The sequence below is a fragment of the Gopherus flavomarginatus genome, chromosome 12 (genome assembly GCF_025201925.1).
Source record: "Gopherus flavomarginatus isolate rGopFla2 chromosome 12, rGopFla2.mat.asm, whole genome shotgun sequence".
Taxonomy (NCBI): domain Eukaryota; kingdom Metazoa; phylum Chordata; order Testudines; family Testudinidae; genus Gopherus; species Gopherus flavomarginatus.
Window position 1 is genome coordinate 46,786,879 of NC_066628.1, and position 20,321 is coordinate 46,807,199.

Sequence of the window (20,321 nt, forward strand, 5' to 3'; positions counted from 1 at the left end):
GAGGCCTAACAAGCGTAGAGTAGAGTGGAAGAATGACTTCTCGTATCTTGCTCTCAACACACCTGTTAATGCATCCCAGAATCAAGTTTGCTTTTTTTGCAACAGTGTAACACTGTTGACTCATATTTCGCTTGCAGTCCACTATGACCCCTAGATCCCTTTCTCCTGTACTCCTTCCTAGACAGTCTCATCCTATTCTGTATGTGTGAAACTGATTGTTTCTTCCTAAGTGGAGCACTTTGCATTTATCTTTGTTAAACATCATCCTGTTTACCTCAGATCATTTCTCCAAATTGTCCAGATCATTTTGAATTATGACCCTATTCTCCAAAGCAGCTGCAATCCCTTCCAGTTTGGTATCATCTGCAAACTTAATAAGCATACTTTCTATGCCAATATCTAAGTCGTTGACGAAGATATTGAACAGAGCCGGTCCCAAAACAGACTCATGCTGAAATAAATTTGTTAGTCTCTAAGGTGTCACAAGTACTCCTGTTGTTTTTGCGGATACAGACTAACACGGCTGCTACTCTGAAACACCTTCCAAGTGTCTGCAGATGATTTCCTTAATTACTTGCTCCCTTATCTTCCCTGGCACGGAAGTTAAACTAACTGGTCTGTAGTTTCCTAGGTTGTTTTTATTTCCCTTTTTATAGATGAGCACTATATTTGCCCTTTTCCAGTCTTCAGGAATCTCTCCCGTCTCCCATAATTTTCCAAAGCTAATAGCTAGAGGCTCAGATACCTCCTCTATTAGCTCCTTGAGTATTCTAGCATGCATTTTATCAGGCCCTGGTAACTTGCAAGCATCTAACTTTTCTAAGTGATTTTTAACTTGTTCTTTTTTTATTTTATCTTCTAACCTAAACCTACCCCCTTCCCATTAGCATTCACTGTTAGGCATTCCTTCAGACTTCTCAGTGAAGACTGAAACAGAGAAGTCATTAACATTTTTAAGACTCTTTCCTGGAATGAGCTTCTTGGAGGCAAACCCCGGTACCAACTGTCAACACAGTGTCTATTCCAGGATCAAGGCCTTGAAGTGTAACCTATCAAGAATGGATAAATTACAGGAGACCAATGTCTGTAAACACGCATTAGTATTTAGATGTTCCATTATTTTGTTCTTCTAGAACAAATTCAATAATCTTTATTTAAAGAAAGTATCTTGCTATATTCTCTCTTAAATAAAACAGTGTATTTAGGTCTCTTATTGTAAACAAGACTTGCAAAGCGACTTCCATTATGCAATCAATAAAACTATTTTAATAAACAGCGAATACACACTGTATAGAATTTTTACCTGAGTGACTTACCTCTTGTATCAGAGCATTGGGAGGTATCCCTTTAATATGAGCAAATATTGATAAATTCTCTTCCACAGTTAATACATCAAAATGTATATCTAGTTGTGGACAAAACCCCGTTATCTTTCGTACATTGAGCATTTCATCAATTTCAGAGATTCTGTGTCCATAGACAGATGCAAACCCTAAAGAACAAAAAGTAAAAAAAAATTGAAGTGTTTTTTAAACCCAACCACTACTTTGATTATCAGCATAGACGGGCTAACTCCACCAATTAAAATGTATGTATAATTTAAAATTAACCTATTTCAAAATAGCCTGAGAAAAGGAGTGTAACTTGAAATATCCTCAAACGTCAGTGGCCTCAGGTTTTGAAAGAAGGAAAAAAGGACATTAAAATTAGTAGATTACAGCCATACATTTCCTAATTTTTCCTAAAGCCAGAGAATTCTCACCATCAGAAGGTGGGCAGAGTCCACAAAGAATGTTCATCAGTGTTGTCTTGCCTGTTCCACTATGCCCAAGTAAAGCTGTAATCTGACCCTCATATATGTCAAAGGATAAACCTAACCCAGAAAGACGAAAGGAACAAGTGAAATAAGAGGTTAATGACACCTGTTGTGTTATTCTGCACAGGCTCATGGTCACTGCAGTAAATTAAAATACTGACATATAGGCTATGCATTTACTCTGTATTCCAAGGAACATCTTACCTCAACTTTTTAACATAGCCTGGTAAAACTGCAACAACAGCAATAAATAGAAGTGGGGATTAGATTCCCTGCGAGCACTGCCCATGAGGAGACCTGAGCTTAGAAGCAGTTAGTGCAGTGGTTCTCAGCCTATTTACCATTGTGGGCCACATATGCAGCTCTCTTTGTGTTACGTGGGCCACATTCCCCCCGATATATATACTTCCTGTATGGCCCTGAGGATGTGACATGGGCCACAACTGTGTGCTGACTGGGCCGCAAGCAGCCCGCGGTTTGAGAACCACCAAGTTAGAGGCTCCCATACCACCAGCTCACAGGAGTCAATAAGAGGTTCCTCTGTGCATACTCACTGGAGTTAGGAGACAGAGAAGGGGACTAAGAGAATGAAGGGAAAGACGACCCCCCACAAGGAAAAGGGCTGAAGAGGAGAGAAATCCTATAGCGTCTGTTCCGACCCCCTTTGTCATACCGTTACAGGCAGACTGGCTATAGACATGAGAGAGAACACATAACCATATTTAAACACTTCATGCTCCCACCCAAAGAAAAAGCATTTCTCCTTCCATTTTTGATACGAAGCTTAGAAGGTAGAAATTTTCTTACTTCTGAGAGCCTCCACAGTTTCACCCTTTTTTCTAAATGTTTTCTGAACACAGCTGATTCTGAAAGAAGACATGTCATTTTATTAAAGAAGAGCTTAAAAATATCATTTTCTTTTGCAAAAAAAGATCAAGATGAACCACCCTGCAATGCTGATATAGGAAGGTTTTGACATATTTTCCAGCTATGCTGAAATCACACAAAATGTGTTGGAGAAACATGTAAGCAAACCAAGAGAGTGGACATCTTTATGCAATCTTTTGCTTGAATTATTGTATTATTGCCTCTCTATGCTGGCAATACAGGGCAGAGGGGTGTTTCCTCATTGACTTCAGTATTTTCTATCATGGCAACTGAATAATTCTTTAAGTAACCCATATTGTTATTTATTTCTAATAGCACCAACAATGTACTAGGCACTTTCTAAACAGAAAAGAAGGCCCAGTTTATGCCCCAGTCATCTCACAGGAGACAGGCAGATGGCAGACAGAAGAGGTGAAATGTATTATTAGAGTGGACAAAGTGGTGGTAAGACAGACTAACTTAACTCTGGTATGTTTTTCTCTCCTAAGAAGGATATATGAAATCCCTGTCCTCCCCCACAATTACGCCTCAAATGTATTAAGATAAAGGTAGTTCAGCTAGTTTCTCCAAAGGCACCATGACAGAGGTAGATCTTTGAGAACTATCTGAACTCTGAAAGTGTAGTGGACATACAGATGAAGTCAGGAGGTATGATCTATGTGTAGAGAGCAAGGTGGGGGAAAAGGGTATGAAATCTTTGTGTGAGAAGATGACAAATATGGGAGGATGATGCTGACACCACTGACTCAGGGGAAAGCGTTGGCTGATGTGAAATGAGACAACGAGTAAGAATGATCCATCTTAGGAAGATCTGGGGGAAAAAAAACTGACCTTCACACTGAAGTGATTTATTCAAAACAATTTTTTGAGACATTAACAAAAAAAAAATTAGTTTGATTCTGGCCATTGAACACAAATATTTTTGTTTGAGACTAACGGAACCATGTAAGAAAAATGGAGATTTAGATTATTTCTCAATGTCTATCATGCCACCATAACAGCAAATAACAAGAGCAGTGATTTAATAGCTCAGACTGAGAATAAACGCTGATATTAAAATATTGGGAATATATGAAGGTACAGATGTAAGAGAATTAATGTCATTTTCCACACGGACTGCAAAAGGTGCTGGAAATGGATCACTTTTACTGCTTTCTTTTATGGTGCTGTTGTAGATCATGTCCCGGGAAAGCTAGTCTAGTGGCTCCCCTCTGTGGCTTTCGTGGAATGTGCAATTCTTCATATGAATATCAAAAGGATTTACAAAACCTATCTGAATCCAGTTTGCAAGATTTAACAGAGAAGTATTTTTCTCTTGAACTGTAAACCCACCTGACTTCGGCATCTGAAACCACTTATGGCATCACTGAAACCAAAGAACCTGGATTTCATTTTGCTTCATCCTGCTAGACTAAAACTATTTTCAGGAGGTTTGATTTGATTGACATACAGTAGGTAAACATTTCCTTTTCCAAAACCAACTTTGTCGTCTTTGGAAAACATCCATATAACGGAAAACGTGGCTACATAGAAAATGGACAAGGCTATTTAAATGTGTAAAGAACTAGATGTAATGCATACCATATGCTAACTGAATCAACAGACTGAAAATTACTGTTAATTCCCAGGCACACACGAAACAGGGGAAGTGCGACAATGAATCTGTGCCATAGCAGGAAGTTATACCTGATAGCTTCTTTTCCCTGAAATTCTGAAGATACAGGTTCAACCATCTCACTGAAACTTAAGAGTCCATTAACACTACTCTCATATAACTCCTTGTAATTTCTTCTACGTTTTGACCAAAATGAGGGCTTCATAAAGAAAAATGATGTCCGTCGTAATCCAAACTCACCTAAGCAATAAGGAAGAAAGAAAGGAAGCCTTTTGAATGTTAAACACAAATATGATTCAGTGTTTGAATTTTGGCTACAAAAACTGGGCCTAATCATGCCACAGTCCTTATCTTGGCATTAAACCCACCACTAAGGTTCTGATTAAGGAAAGCATCCCTATTCAGCGAAGTTTATCCTTAAGTGTTTTGCTGAGAAGTGATAGATTTATGCAAGTACTTAAACACTTTCCAGAATCAGGATCTTGAGAAGAGTGATTTAAATACACAGGTCATAAAGAGAAAGATCAGAGGCAAAGGAGTTTCTATTGAAAGATCTCAGGCATGCAGTAGAGAGGAATATGTTCACAGGTATTAATAAATTTGTTCCTAGATGTATCATACTTATTAACACATCAATAACATAACATAACATCTTGGACAGACAATTCCCAAGAACAACAATGGCAAAGACTGTGATAACAGCTTGGTCAGTAAGGAAAGAAAATTATTCTGGAACAATAATAAGAACATAACATAAGAACGGCCATACTGGGTCAGACCAAATGCCCATCTAGCCCAGTATCCTGTCTTCTCACAGTGGCCAATGCCATGTTCCCCAGAACGAACGAACAGGTAATCATCAAATGATCTATTCCTTGTCGCACATTCCCATCTTCTGACAAACAGAGGCTAGGGATACCATCCCTGCCCATCCTGGCTAATAGCCATTGATGGATCTATCCTCCATTAATTTATCTAGTTCTTTTTTGAACAAGGTTATAGTCTTGCCCTTCACAACATCCTCTGGCAAGAAGTTCCACAGGTTGACTGTGTGCTGAGTGAAAAAATACTTCCTTTTGTTTGTTTTACACCTGCTGCTTATTAATTTCATTTGGTGACCCCTAGTTCTTGTGTTATGAGAAGGATTAAGTAACATTTCCTTATTTATTTTCTTTACCTCATTCATGATTTTACAGACCTCTATCGTATCCCCCCTTAATCGTCTTTTTTCCAACCTGAAAATTCCCAGTCTTATTAATCTCTCCTCATGTGGCAGATGCTCCATACCCCTAATCATTTTTGTTGCCCTTTTCTGAACCTTTTCCAATTCAAATATATCTTTTTTGAGATGGGACGACCACAAAATAGATACAACAAGACACAACCAAGCAGAATCAAACCCTAATCTGTGTTTTTTCCCCCACTTCATTAGTATATTTCAGAAAAGTAAAATTTATTTGAATGAAAAACCATATATTTTAAAGTAACATTTAAAACATTTCTAAATATTTAACAGCCACACTTCTCATCTTTTTGCTTGACATGAGTGTTGCTTTACATGAAGTTAAAGAAAAAGAAGAACACAGAAGCGGCATTACTATATACCAAAGTATCTTGGACATTTTATTTAATTCCCGTATGTTAGAGCCATCAATTAAAGGTCCGGTTTTCAGAAGTTTTTAACACCCAAAGCTGCCAGATTTCAAGTTATGAAATTCAGGATCTATGTGGTTCTCTTCAATATTTATCTCGGATTCTAAACAACATACCTGGAATGACCTGATCAAGATAGACAGCTAGAAGTAGGTAAAACATGCTATCCAGAACCAGTAAAATAAGAGAAATAACTAGTGGATAAGGGCCATGATTTATATTTGAAAATATTGCACCATCTTCATAATCTTCCAGATACATGACCTGCAAACCAACATGAAAAAGTTTAGATGCTACAAACTGCATTTTCACCAACCTGAAATTAAAACATGACAACACAGTACAAAAATAAAATTACAAAGTAATGTTATATAAGAACTAAGGGTGGGCGATTGTCATGGTAACACATGCAAAAAAGATGTAATGCTAGTTTCAAAAGAAAAAAACAACAGCACACAGTATTTTAGTTCATATTAAGATGTTTGTTGCAGGGAATTATAAAAAGTCATGCTTTAGGCCATGAATAAAAAATAAAAAAATTACAAATTTATAGAAAAATATTAAACATTGAGGTAAGACAAATATTTGCAGTGTATTAGTAACTTGACAAGTAAAAGCAGCAAAGAATCCTGTGGCAGCTTATAGACTAACAGACGTTTTGGAGCATGAGCTTTCGTGGGTGAATACTCACTTCGTCAGATGCATGTAGTGGAAATTTCCAGGGGAAGGTATATATACGCAAGCAAGCTAGAGATAATGAGGTTAGTTCAATCAGGGAGGATGAGGCCCTGTTCTATTAGTTGAAGTGTGAAAACCAAGGGAGGAGAAATTGGTTTTGTAGTTGGCTAGCCATTCACAGTCTTTGTTTAATCCTGAGCTGATGGTGTCAAATTTGCAGATGAACTGAAGCTCAGCAGTTTCTCTTTGAAGTCTGGTCCTGAAGTTTTTTTGCTGCAGGATGGCCACTTTAAGGTTTGCTATAGTGTGGTCAGGGAGGTTGAAGTGTTCTCCTACAGGTTTTTGTATATTGCCATTCCTAATATCTGACTTGTGTCCATTTATCCTTTTCCATAGAGACTGTCCAGTTTGGCCGATGTACATAGCAGAGGGGCATTGCTGACATATGATGGCGTATATTACATTGGTGGACGTGCAGGTGAATGAACCGGTGATGGTGTGGCTGATCTGGTTAGGTCCTTTGATGGTGTCGCTGGTGTAGATATGTGGGCAGAGTTGGCATCGAGGTTTGTTGGATGGATTGGTTCCTGAGCTAGAGTTCCTATGGTGCGGTGTGCAATTACTGGTGAGAATATGTTTCAGGTTAGCAGGTTGTCTGTGGGCGAGGACTGGCCTGCCACCCAAGGCCTGTGAAAGTGTGGGATCATTGTCCAGAATGGGTTGTAGATCCCTGATGATGCGTTGGAGGGGTTTTAGCTGAGGACTGTATGTGATGGCCAGTGGAGTCCTGTTGGTTTCTTTCTTGGGTTTGTCTTGCAGTAGGAGACTTCTGGGTACATGTCTGGTTCTGTTGATCTGTTTCCTTATTTCCTCATGCGGGTATCATAGTTTTGAGAATGCTTGGTGGAGATTTTGTATGTGTTGGTCTCTGTCTGAGGGGTTAGAGCAGATGCAGTTGTACCTCAGTGCTTGGCTGTAGACAATGGATCATGTGATGTGCCCAGGATGGAAGCTGGAGGCATGAAAGTAGGCATAGCAGTCGGTAGGTTTTCGGTATAGGGTGGTGTTAATCTGACCATCACTTATTTGCACCATGGTGTCTAGGAAGTGGACCTCCTGTGTAGATTGGTCCAGGCTGAGGTTGATGGTGGGGCGGAAGCTCTTGAAATCGTGGTGGAATTTTTCCAGAGTCTCCTTCCCATGGGTCCAGATGATTAAGATGTCATCAATGTAGTGCAGGTAGAGAAGGGGTGTGAGTGGACGAGAGCTGAGGAAGCGTTGTTCCAGGTCGGCCATAAAAATATTGGCATATTGTGGGGCCATGCGGGTGCCCATAGCGGTGCCACTGATCTGGAGATACATATTGTCATCAAATTTGAAATAGCTGTGTGAGAGGATAAAGACAGAGAGCTCAGCAGCCAGTTGTGCTGTGGCATCATCAGGGATACTGTTCCTGACAGCTTGTATTCCATCTGTGTGTGGGATGTTTGTGTAGAGAGCCTCTACATCCATGGTGGCTAGGATGGTGTTTTCTGGAAAGTCACCAATGCATTGTAGTTTCCTCAGGAAATCAGAGGTGTCACGGAGATAGCTGGGAGTGCTGGTGGCATAGTGTCTGAGTAGAGAGTCCATATATCCAGACAGTTCTTCAGTGAGAATGCCAATGTCCAAGATGAAGGGGTGTCCAGGATTTCCAGGTTTGTGGATCATGGGTAGTAGATAGAATAACCCTGGTCAGGGCTCTAAGGGTATGTTGATTTGTTCCAGTGTTAGTGCAGGGAGTGTCCTGAGTAGATGGTGTAGTTTCTTAGTGTATTCCTCAGTGGAATTTGAGGGAAGGCCTGCAGAATTTGGTACTGGAGAGTTGTCTGGCAGCCTCCTTTTGGTAGTCAGACCTGTTCATGACGACAACAGCATCTTCTTTATCAGCCTCTTTGATGATAATGTCAGGGTGGTTTCTGACAGGGCTTGGGTGGCAGGCCAGTCCTCGCTCACAGACAACCTGCTAACCTGAAACATATTCTCACCAGTAATTGCACACAGCACCATAGGAACTCCAGCTCAGGAACCAATCCATGCAACAAACCTCGATGCCAACTCTGCCCACATATCTACACCAGCGACACCATCACAGGACCTAACCAGATCAGCCACACCATCACCGATTCATTCACCTGCACGTCCACCAATGTAATATACGCCATCATATGCCAGCAATGCCCCTCTGCTATGTACATTGGCCAAACTGGACAGTCTCTATGGAAAAGGATAAATGGACACAAGTCAGATATTAGGAATGGCAATATACAAAAAACCTGTAGGAGAACACTTCAACCTCCCTGACCACACTATAGCAAACCTTAAAGTGGCCATCCTGCAGCAAAAAAAACTTCAGGACCAGACTTCAAAGAGAAACTGCTGAGCTTCAGTTCATCTGCAAATTTGACACCATCAGCTCAGGATTAAACAAAGACTGTGAATGGCTAGCCAACTACAGAACCACTTTCTCCTCTCTTGGTTTTCACATCTCGACTGCTAGAACAGGGCCTCATCCTCCCTGATTGAACTAAACTCATTATCTCTAGCTTGCTTGCATATATATACCTGCCCCTGGAAATTTCCACTACATGCATCTGATGAAGTGGGTATTCACCCACGAAAGCTCATGCTCCAAAACGTCCGTTAGTCTATAAGGTGCCACAGGATTCTTTGCTGCTTTTACAGATCCAGACTAACACGGCTACCCCTCTGATACTTGACAAGTAAAGGTTATATCTTAAATAACAGCTGCAACACTGGGTCAGACCAATGGTCCATTTAGCCTAGTATCCTGTCTCTGGCAGTGGCCAGTACCTGATGCTTTAACTAGTCAGAGGTTCAGGGACACCCAGAGCACAGGGTTGTGCCCCTGAACATCTTGGCTAATAGCCTTTGATGGACCTATCCTCCATGAATTTATCTAATTCTTTTTTAAACCCAGTTGCACTTCTGGCCTTCACAACATCCCATGGCAACAAGTTCCACTGGTTGACTGTGCGTTGTGTGACGAAGTCTTCCCTTTTGTTTTAAACCTGTTGCCTGTTAATCTCAGTAGGTAACCCCTAGTTTGTGTGATATGTGAAAGTGCAAACAGCATTTCCCTATTCATTTTCTCCATACCTATCATAATTTAATAGACCTCTACCATATCCTGCCTTAATCATATTTTTTTTAAGATGAACAGTCCCATTTTTTTTAATCTCTCCATACCCTAATCATTTTCGTTGCCCTTCTCCATATCTTTTCCAATTCCAACATATCTTTTTGAGATGGGGCAACCACAACTGCATGCAGTATTCAAGTTGTGGGTGCACCATGGATTTATATAGCAGCATTATGATACTTCTGTTTTATTATCTATCCCTTTCTTAATAGTTCTTTACATTCTCATAGCTTTTTTGACTGCCATTACACACTGAGCTGGAGTTTTCAGAGAACTATCCACAATGACTCCAAGACCTGTGGCAACAGCTAATTTAAACCCTATCCTTTTGTATGTATAATTGGGATTATTTTTTCCGAAGTGCATTACTTTGCACTTCCCAACACTGAATTTCATCTGCCATTTTGTTGCCCAGTCATCAAGTTTTGTCAGATCCCTATGTAACTCTTCACAGTCTGCTTTGAACTTAACTATCTTGAATAATCTAATATCGCCAGCAAATTCTGCCACTTTACTATTCAAGCCCTTTTCCAGATCATTTGTGAAGATGTTGAATACCACAAGTCCCAGTACAGACCACCAGGGATCACCATTTACCTCTCTCCATTGTGAAAACTTATCCCTACTCTTCGTTTCCTATCTTCTAACCAGTTACAAATCCATGGGAGGACCTTCCCTCTTATCTCATGACAGCTTACTTTGTTGAAGATCCTTTGGTGAGGGACCTTGTCAAAGTCCTTCTGAAAATCCAAGTAAACTATATAGATCAGATCATTCTTGTTCACATGCTTATTGACTCCTTCAAAGAATTCTGATAGATTGGTGAGGCATGATCTCCTTTTACAAAAGCCATGATGACTCTTCCCCAACACTCTGTGTTTATCTATTTGTCGCTAATTCTGTTGTTGACTATAGTTTCAACCAATTTGTCTAGTATTAAAGTTAGGTTTACAGGTCTGTAATTGCCAGGATCACCTCTGGATCCTTATTAAAAATAGGCATTACATTGGCTCCCTCCAGTCATCTGGTACAGAAGCTGATTTCAGTGAAATGTTACGTACATTACATACCACCGTTAGTCATTCTTAAATAGGAAAGAAAAGTTACATCTTAAAGAGGAAGTAATTATGGTGCTAGACAGGCACCTGGAAATCCCAAGCTCAATTCCTTACTCTGCAACAGACTTCTTGAGTGACCTTGGCATGTCACTTACCCTCTCTGTGTATCAGCTACTCCTCTGTAAAATGGAGAAAAAAACAGTGCTTCCCTATCTCACAGGGGTTGTGAAGCCAAATACATTAAGGCTATGGTGATAGTGATGGAGGTCATATAAGTATCTTAGCTAGATCTTATATCAAGTTACTCTTCATTTGTTTGTGCATGCAAAGGTAGTAAAGAACAACATACAGTTTACTTACCTGTGCAATCCCAATCAAGAACGTACACTGACACGAGGGGCTTAGAATCCATACAAAAGACTTCGGAAAATCATCCAACAGGACAACAGTGAGACCCACAAAACCAAAAGCCAGTGTTGCCAAAAATTCAACTATACCCACATGCTTTGATTTTTTAAATAGAGGAGTCAGCATGAAAGCAAAGAAAACCTAGAATACAAATCGGAACATCATTACAGAGCACAAGAGATCTAGCACAGAAATGTTGCAATTAACATTTTATCTTCAATGAACAAGTTACTTTCCTTCTACAATAATTGCAATGCTTTGCCAATACATTATCCCTGTTAACATCAATACCTCTTTTGGTAAAAATAGGCCTTTAACAATACAACTGATTTCATAATATTGTCCACGTCATAGAGTGAAGACCTGAAGTATTAAACAATAAATTAAGGGAGACATACTTCAATGTTCTTCACATTATTCAAACTTCTTCAATCATAAATTAAGAACCCATAATAAATAATATTGCAATTGTTTAAAATTAACTAAGTGACTTGTATAGATTCATATAGTAATAAAGTGGAATTTCCAAGCTTCAGTTAGGGTCACAAGGTTATTCAACTGATCCACAATTGTACAGTAAAAGGAACATAGTATAATATTTTGTAAAGCTTAGAAGAGACAAGATATGGGAAGCTGAGAGTCAGCACAAAACTAACGTAAGGCCCCAGGGGTCTAGAACTGAGTATTGCTGCTGACATCTCCATGCTGCCACTGTAACCAGCTTGCACTCCACAGCCCAGGATCCACTGTGGATACAGATGATGAGAAGTCCCGCCTCAACAGATCTGACAGACAGCAGTCCCATGACTCCTGATTGGCTCCCAGCCCTATATAAATCTAAGGACCGTGCCAGGAAGTGTCCAGGCAACAATGCAGATTCCCTGGAGCTGCCCCGACCATTCCTTGCTCCTGAACTGGTGGCTTCTATCTCAGCTTCCTTTGAACTTCACCATCTGACTCAGATCCTGAAACCTGACTCGGATTCTGGCCCATTGTATCAACCCTGACTATGTGTTCCTTCACTACTCCCTGCCTCCGATTTGCCCCTGATCTGACCCTTGGTCTTGACTGCCTGTGTTGGGATGCTGCCAACTGGAACTCTTCCTTCATTAGAGGCTCAATCACGCAAGATGCTGAATATTCTGGCCCTGATTCTAGCAAAGCACTCAATCCTGTGCTTAACTTTAAACACATTACTAGTCCCACTAACGTCAATATAACTGCTCACGTACTTGAAGTTAAGAATGTGCTTAACCAGTTCTCTGGATTGAAACTAGAGTACTAGGGAGAGACAAGGTTGGTGGAAGTAATATCTTTTATTGGACCAACTTCTGTTGGTTGAATGGATAAGCTTTAGGGCTTTATATAGTTGTTCTTCAGGTGTGGAGAAGGTAGCCAGTGTCCAGCTAAATACAAGGTGGGACATACTGTTAAGCAGAAGGGGTTCATGCATGTTGTAGTCAATTAACATGAGGTGGGCAATTCGCAACTCTGTAATAGTAGGACCCTGGAGGGTTAGTAGGAAGGAAGGAGTGTGACAAATTGATGTAATGAGCCATAAAACCAGTGTCTCTATTAAGGCCATGATTTTTAGAGCGCTGCAGAGTAATGAATTTAAGTTCCCAGGCTTGTCTTTTGAAGGTATTGTGCAGGTTTCCGTTGAGAACAAGGACTGAGAGGTCAGATACAGAGTGATCATTTTGTGAAAGGTGTTTGCCCATAGGTGAGAGAAAAATGATAAAAGACAAAAACATCCTGTGTGAGTTCATTAGAGAGTATAGTGATTGTCTCATTTCACCCACATAGTAGTTGTTGAGGTATTTGATGCACTGGATGAAGCACACCATATGTTGTGATAGGCATGTGTAGGACGCATGGATCTCGAATGGTGAGTTGTGAGGACGTTGATCATTGCAGCAGTGGAGATATGGCTGCACATTTTGCATTCGTTGTTCTGGCAGTTTGGCGCCACTTCGAGTTGGTGGGTCCTGGTCTGTTGGGAGCTTACGTCTAATGATGAGTTTAGTGAAGTTGGAGGTTGTTTGAAGGCCAAAGAGGGGGTTCAGAAAATAGTTCTTTCAGGATAGGGTTCCCACTGAGAATGGGTTGTACCCGTTCGATGAAGCCAGTAAAGGTTATGATGTAGGGTGGCAGATGACAAGCAGGGCTGTGCAGCTGGTGTTTGGTTTCTTTTCTGCTGTACTGTAACATGTTCTCCCGGGGGTATCTGGGTGGCCCATTCTATGATGTGATCTACTTCTCTGGTGGAGTGTCCTTGATTAGTAAAGGCAGTTTACATATGCTGAGGTGTGTATCCTGTCTCTTTTGGAGCATATTATTTGGGATGTGAGTTCCTGGCTGTAGATAACAGATTTCTTGGCATGTCCCAGAAGCTGATGCTGACATAGGACTGTTCTACAGAGAGAGTGACAGACATGTAATAGCTGTGGAAATTGTGGTGGAAATCCCAGGGAGTCCAGGTCATCTGTCCAGAGGATGAAAATATCATTAATGTATTTCAGGTACACATTTTTGTGGTGCATTTTCCCGGAAATTCTTCTTCAAGGTGGCCCACAAAGAGGTTGGTCTATTGGGGAGTTGTCCTAGTATCCACGGCTGTACTCATGGTATGAACAAAACATTTGTTGTTAAATGTAAACTTCTTATGGGTAAGGATGAAATGGATGAGATTGGTAATGTGTTGGGGGTGGATTGCTCAGTGTTGTCCATTGTCTTGTAGATATTTGAAGCAGACAGAGGTGGCATAATAGCGAGGGATGTTGGTGTACAGCGATAGTTTCTGTGGTATAGGTTCTGGAGGAAGTCGGTTGTGTCCTGGAGGAAGCTGGCCCTTTGTATGGTCAGTGGTTTGAGGATGGTTTCCATAAATCTTGATATTTGCTCAGTAACAGGGTTGTGGCCAGATATGATGGGTCTGCTTGGGTTCCCTTGTTTGTGTATTTTGCACAGCATGCAGAAGGTCCCTGGGGTGGGTTTGTGGAGTATGAAGTTATAGAGCTTCTCCTGAAGTTGTTCGGAGAAAGATTTGATGATATCCTTCAATTCTTGTGTGAAGAAGAGCTCTGTGAAATTTGAGAGTTTTTCCCTTCCACTAACAGAAGTAGGTCTAAAAGATTTTACCACACCTATCTTGTGTCTCTCATATCTTGGGACCAACACAGCTACACCACCGCCACAAACCAGAGTACTTGGCATTTTGGGAAACTGAGCCATACATGAAGTAGTGGGGTGAAATAAGCAGGAATAATAAACCTTTAAAAAATCCCATGGTATTTGATTTTAATACATTTCTCCACCTGTGGTATTTCCTATTCAAAGCATAGGAGATTTAGCAAATAATTTCTGTACATTCGAATATTGTGGTAAGGTAATGGTTGGAGTTCAAGTAACCAGCTCAGTACATGTGACACGAGAAGCTACATAAAATCTCTCAAAATAATTGTGAGAAGAAAGAGAATGGTGCGATAAAGGCAGCTGTTTACCATTTGGGGTAGGGAAAACTGCATTGGAAACATGTCTAGAATGGGGGAAAACAGCAGATGGGAAGAAGCACATTGGAGAGAGCGACCTCAATGAACCACAAACAAATTGAATTCACAAAACACTTACTGAGGATATTCCATACAGGAAAAAAAGAAGAAATATCACAAAGGAGCTACTTTGGGGAAATAGTGATGAGGCTGTTGCAATGACTGCCATGAGAATGGACATGACAAAAATCAGAGTTGTGTAGAGCAGAACCCAAGATAGCCTGGAAGAAAAGGAAAAATAAGGAAAATTCCTAGATTAACTAAAGTACTATACTGGAATAATTCAAAGTTACAATTCTTTAATATTCCAGAATGCTGCACAAAAGGGAAGCAAAACAATGTGCCAGAATCTCAGAGGAAAGGAGGTTTCTACGTGCAAATATTATTCTAAGCATCATTCCATGTACTTACATGCTAATTGCATCAAAATAAAGCAAAACATTGTTCTGAAGCTACAATTTTGTAATTTCTATAATCAATTCCCTTGTTTAATTGAAACAGGGTTAGTGAGGAGCAGCTTTCAATAATTAAAGAAAATGCTACTTAAATTTTAATACCCTAGTCAGTCCAGTAATACAATATTCTTCTACACAAAATAAACCTTGTTGAAAAGTCAGAGAAAAATTTCCTTCTTAGGGAACAGATGAAGCCTGTGCAAGGGTAAGAAATGTGACATATTTTACTTAGCTAACAACTCACTAGATTAGCCCTTTTATAGTGCTTCCAATTTTCAAAATGCTGCATTAAGTAACATGTCTGCAGGGATGCATTTTATAGAGGGGCTCCCTAAAGCAGAGAAGGGAAGTGACTTGGCCACATGTATCAAGAAATAGTGACTGGAGGTAGAGGGGAAGTAGTCTGCTAATATTCTAAATTAAGGGCTTGATCATGCAAACAGCATTTATTATTGAGAACAATACAACTGAATCAATTGAACTATTCACGGTAAAAAAAGGATTATATTTTGTGGTAGTTTCTTGCAGGATACAGCTCTAGTACATCAATGGCCACCATTACTGGGCATGCAAAGATAAACTAAGATCATTTGTTCCCCTACAACCATACTGTATTAAAATGAGCACACCCACGACATGGAAGAATAGACATTACATGGTATAGTACCAATCATTAAAGAAGATGCACTTTAAAATCTAAATGTCTTCTGCATAGATTTCTCTCTCAGATAGGTTACAATACTACAGCAGTATTCATCCAATCCACATACTGGAACTGATGTGAGCGGAAGGGAGACTGTCACTTGTCCAACTCAACATCAGGAAAAAGGAGTTACTGAGCTAAAAGGAGGAAAAAAATATAGCTCATGCACTCAGCATCTTATTTATTCACATCAGGCATTTGGTGTATTTTTAGGGATTTCTTTATATCCACTTAGTCAGGAATGTTCAACCGCACAAATACAGAATGATTGCCAAGAAAGGAGTACTGCGGAAAAGGATCTGGGGTTATAGTGGATCATAAACTAAACACGAGTTAACAATGTAACACTGTTGCAAAAAAAGCAAACATAATTCTGGGATATATTAGCAGGAATGTTGTAAGCAAGACATGAGAAGCAATTCTTCCACTCTGTTCAGCACTGGTGAGTCCTCAACCGGAGTCTTGTATCCAGTTCTGGGCACCACCATTCAGGAAATATGTGGAATCTCCGGGTACATCCAGACTACCCGCCGTATCGGCGGGTAGTGATCAATTTTTCAGGGATCAATATATCGCGTCTCATCTAGACACGATATATCAATCCCCGAACGTGCTTCCGTCGACTCCAGAACTCCACCGGAGTGAGCGGCAGCAGTGGCATTGACACAGGGAGCCGCGGACGACGATCCCACGTCGTGAGGACTCGAGGTAAATCGATCTAAGATACTTTGACTTCAGCTACGCTATTCACGTAGCTGAAGTTGCATATCTTAGATCGGTACTCCCCCCAGTGTAGACCAGCCCTCCATCATTGGAGGTTTCTAAGAACAGGTTAGAAAAACATCTCTCAGGGATGATCTAGATAATACTTAGCCCCGCCTCAGTGCAGGGGACTGGATTAGCTAACCTGTCAAGGTCTCTTCCAGTCCTACATTTCTGCGGTATAAAGCAGAAGAATAATGGAAATAGGTTTTAGTTGAAGCATCATCGTGACATTTGCTTTTCAAACAGGCACCAACTACTATGCTATTATAACTGTGTTTAAGCAAGACTTGCCCAACATTCCGATCAATATTACAATAGCCTAAAAAGAAGATTCATCAAATTGGTTACTGTTAATTTTAAAAATTTATTATAAAATAACATGACATTTACTATATTTATCTAGAACGAGAGTTTTGTTGTACATTAACTTACCAAAAGGCGGTGTCATGAAGCCCCATTATCTTTAAAAAGTCCTTCAACTTCTTCTCCTTTTCTGCCACAATATGAATTGCCAAATAGTACCCAAAGGGTGAGAAAGCTATTACCAGGTAAATTAAAATAACTGCTCGAGGAAAATAACTGATTTTCTTAGCAGCAGCCTCTCCCATAATAACAGCTTTAGTCGATTCCAGTTCTTCCCAAACTGAATGATTAGTCTTCAGCTAAGAACAAAGTGAAAGAATATTTTAATCAGTTTGGATTTTACAGCTCCACCAACCAAAAACACAAAAACTCCAAAATACATTAACAGGTAAATTCTTTTTGGGTGTAAGACCCAATCCTGGAGGCATTTACACACATGCCATATTTTACTGACATAAGTAGGCTCACACAATTCCCTGAGACTTTAAATAGGTGCTTGTGTATGTGTAAGTCTTGGGCCTAAATTGTACCAAGTCCCAGAATATCACAGTAGGGAAAACATGACCTTCTATGGGAAGGTGGAGACAGCAAGTGAACAAAACCTTGGGATGTCCATCTCCTAATAAGGGGACTGACCTGTGCACGAATTTGTTAAACAGCAACTAGAACTAGAAAGAAGTAGTTGAAAAGAATTCAAAAACAAACACTGACCAGGAACAAATCAAACCAACCCTCACCACCCTATTATCAGCTGGACAGAGGTTAGGTAGTAAAAAAATTAAGAACTTCAGCTCAGCAAGGTAGAAGCTTCACCCACTGCAAGACTGGCATACGCAACTGGATTAACCCCCTTTAGAGAAAGTTGGCATTTGCTAGTAGGACACCACGGTACCCACTGTCCAGATTGGCATGTCTGATTATTACAGAACGGTTCAAAACCTCAACTTGTGACAACTGTTACACACTCCCCAATAAGAATTTTTAGAAAATGCCATTATGTTCAAGCTATTAACCATTGCAATCACCAAAAGTGAAGTTAACAGGGATATAGCAAAGCACTAACTGCATTCAATGCTATTAACATTTGCCCACGGATATTAGCAATGAAATGCGAGTATTTACGGTACATAGTGTAAAGAATCCAAAAGTAAAGCAATGGGATGAGTAACACTGTTTTTCAAAACGTCCATATCTGTCACTTTTGTTCTGTAAAAGCTGTAAGCAAGTTAGATACATAGTCCAAAGTTTTCACGTCCTTAGGGTCTGCCATGGGAGCGACTCACTAACTTCAGATTTTTCTAGGAATCTTTTTATTTATATGAGGTGTAAGCTTACTGTATCACCAACACACAGCTATAAGAGCAGTTCCATTCTGTATAAATAACTACAACTCCTATTAATAGTTAGGTCTTAAGTCAGACACTGGATACAGTTCATACAATTACAATATCTTTGGAGTAAAAAATGTGTTTTGTGAAATGAGAAATATTATCCCCAATTTCTTGGCTATCAAAAACATGTTTCATTTATGCCTTCTCTCCCAAGCCCTTTACAAATCCATCAGTAGGGGGACACATGCCTTCCTACCAATCACCTCTCAGACTGGTATTAAGCATGCATCCATTAAAACAATCCATCTGGTTACAGACCAGAGTTGCAGCATTAACAATGTACAAACAGTAGTGCCATTCGTTTAGATGTGAATACTTGGTGGTGCAAAAATATTACAAAAATGCAAGAAAATCGAAGGGGAACACATCTTGAAAGAAATCTTTCCTGAACCCCCTCTTTCAGCCTTCAAACAACATCCCAACCTTTACATGCATCCGACGAAGTGGTTATTCACCCACGAAAGCTCATGCCCCAAAATGTCTGTTAGTCTATAAGATGCCACGGGACTTTTTGCTGCTTTTACAGATCCAGACTAACACGGCTACCCCTCTCATACTTGACACCAACCTTGTCAATCTTATCAGAAGCAAGCTCCTCACAGACCAGGAAAACATCAACCTGAAGCGACACCAGACCCTACCATAAGAACAGATGCAAACCCTGCAGCCATATTTCCAGTGCTATAATGATCAATACCTCCATAACACCCCTTTCAAGATCCATGGGTCCTACACATGGCTATCATATGTGATGTACGTTACTAAATTCCCCAACAACAACAATTACGCTGGTTAAAACAGACAATCACTGCACTCCTGAATGAACTCTTGCAGAAAAATAACAGAAGATCCATCCTGTGTGCGAACGCTTCTCACAAAACAATTACGTCACAGCTGCCCTCTTAGTCCTCATCCTTATGGGACACCTGAGCAACACCTTCAAAAGATGAGCCACAGAGCTTACATTCATAACTCTGTTAGACACCAAAAATCACAGATTCAACAGACACTGATTTTATGTCTCATTACAACAATCTGTAACCCATTACCTCTACACTGTCCTGACTGCAGGTGTTGTTTGCTCATTTCATTTTGAATGGTTTCTTACAACAGGTGTTACTTCTTATGTTTAATGATCTGTTCAACCTTTTATCTAGCAGTGACACTTTAATTACCTTCTCAGACCTGAAGAAGAGATTGAAAGCTTGTCTCTTTCACCTACGGAAGCTGGTCCAATAAAAGATATTACTCCACTCACCTTATTTCTCAGAAACATTTTGTTAATCAGCCGTAAACCAATTTTAGTACACTACTTCGTATTAAGACACTAACGCCATGTCTCTACATACAATGTACAGATACATCCTGCCTCTGCAGCGCATCTGGTGAAGATACTCTATGCTGATGGGAGAGCGCCCTCCTGTCGGCATTAAAAAAACCCATCTCAGCAAGTGGCAGAAGCCGTCGGTGGGAGAAGATCTCCAGCTGACATAGCGCTATGCACACAAGCGCTTATACTGGTTTAACTTAGGGCTTATCTACACTGAAAAGTTGTTGACAAACTTTTGTCTTTCATGGGTATTTAAAAAGGCCCCCCTGCAAAAGATAAAAGTTTTGCCGACGCAACTGGCAGTATGAACGCAGCTTTGTCTGCAGGAGCACTAAAAGCTGCGTGGTGTAGACAAGCCCTTATATTGCTTTGGGGGTGTGTGTGGAATATTCACACTATTGAGCGACATAAGTTTTGCCAATATAGGCTGTAGCATAGACACAGC

General features: G+C 40.2%; 1 protein-coding gene across 1 annotated transcript in view; it reads right to left on the reverse strand.

The window, feature by feature from the left end:
* The window catches only part of LOC127033210 (cholesterol transporter ABCA5-like), a 68,053-nt gene that overhangs the window by 38,243 nt on the left and 9,489 nt on the right, over positions 1–20,321 (reverse strand). Inside the window, exons 7-14 of the mRNA XM_050920992.1 lie at positions 17,225–17,454; positions 14,949–15,090; positions 11,271–11,459; positions 6,089–6,236; positions 4,391–4,559; positions 2,624–2,682; positions 1,763–1,873; positions 1,317–1,492 (exon numbers count right to left, since the gene is read on the reverse strand). Coding sequence (XP_050776949.1) covers positions 1,317–1,492; positions 1,763–1,873; positions 2,624–2,682; positions 4,391–4,559; positions 6,089–6,236; positions 11,271–11,459; positions 14,949–15,090; positions 17,225–17,454 — 1,224 coding nt within the window. The remainder of the gene's footprint in view (positions 1–1,316; positions 1,493–1,762; positions 1,874–2,623; positions 2,683–4,390; positions 4,560–6,088; positions 6,237–11,270; positions 11,460–14,948; positions 15,091–17,224; positions 17,455–20,321) is intronic.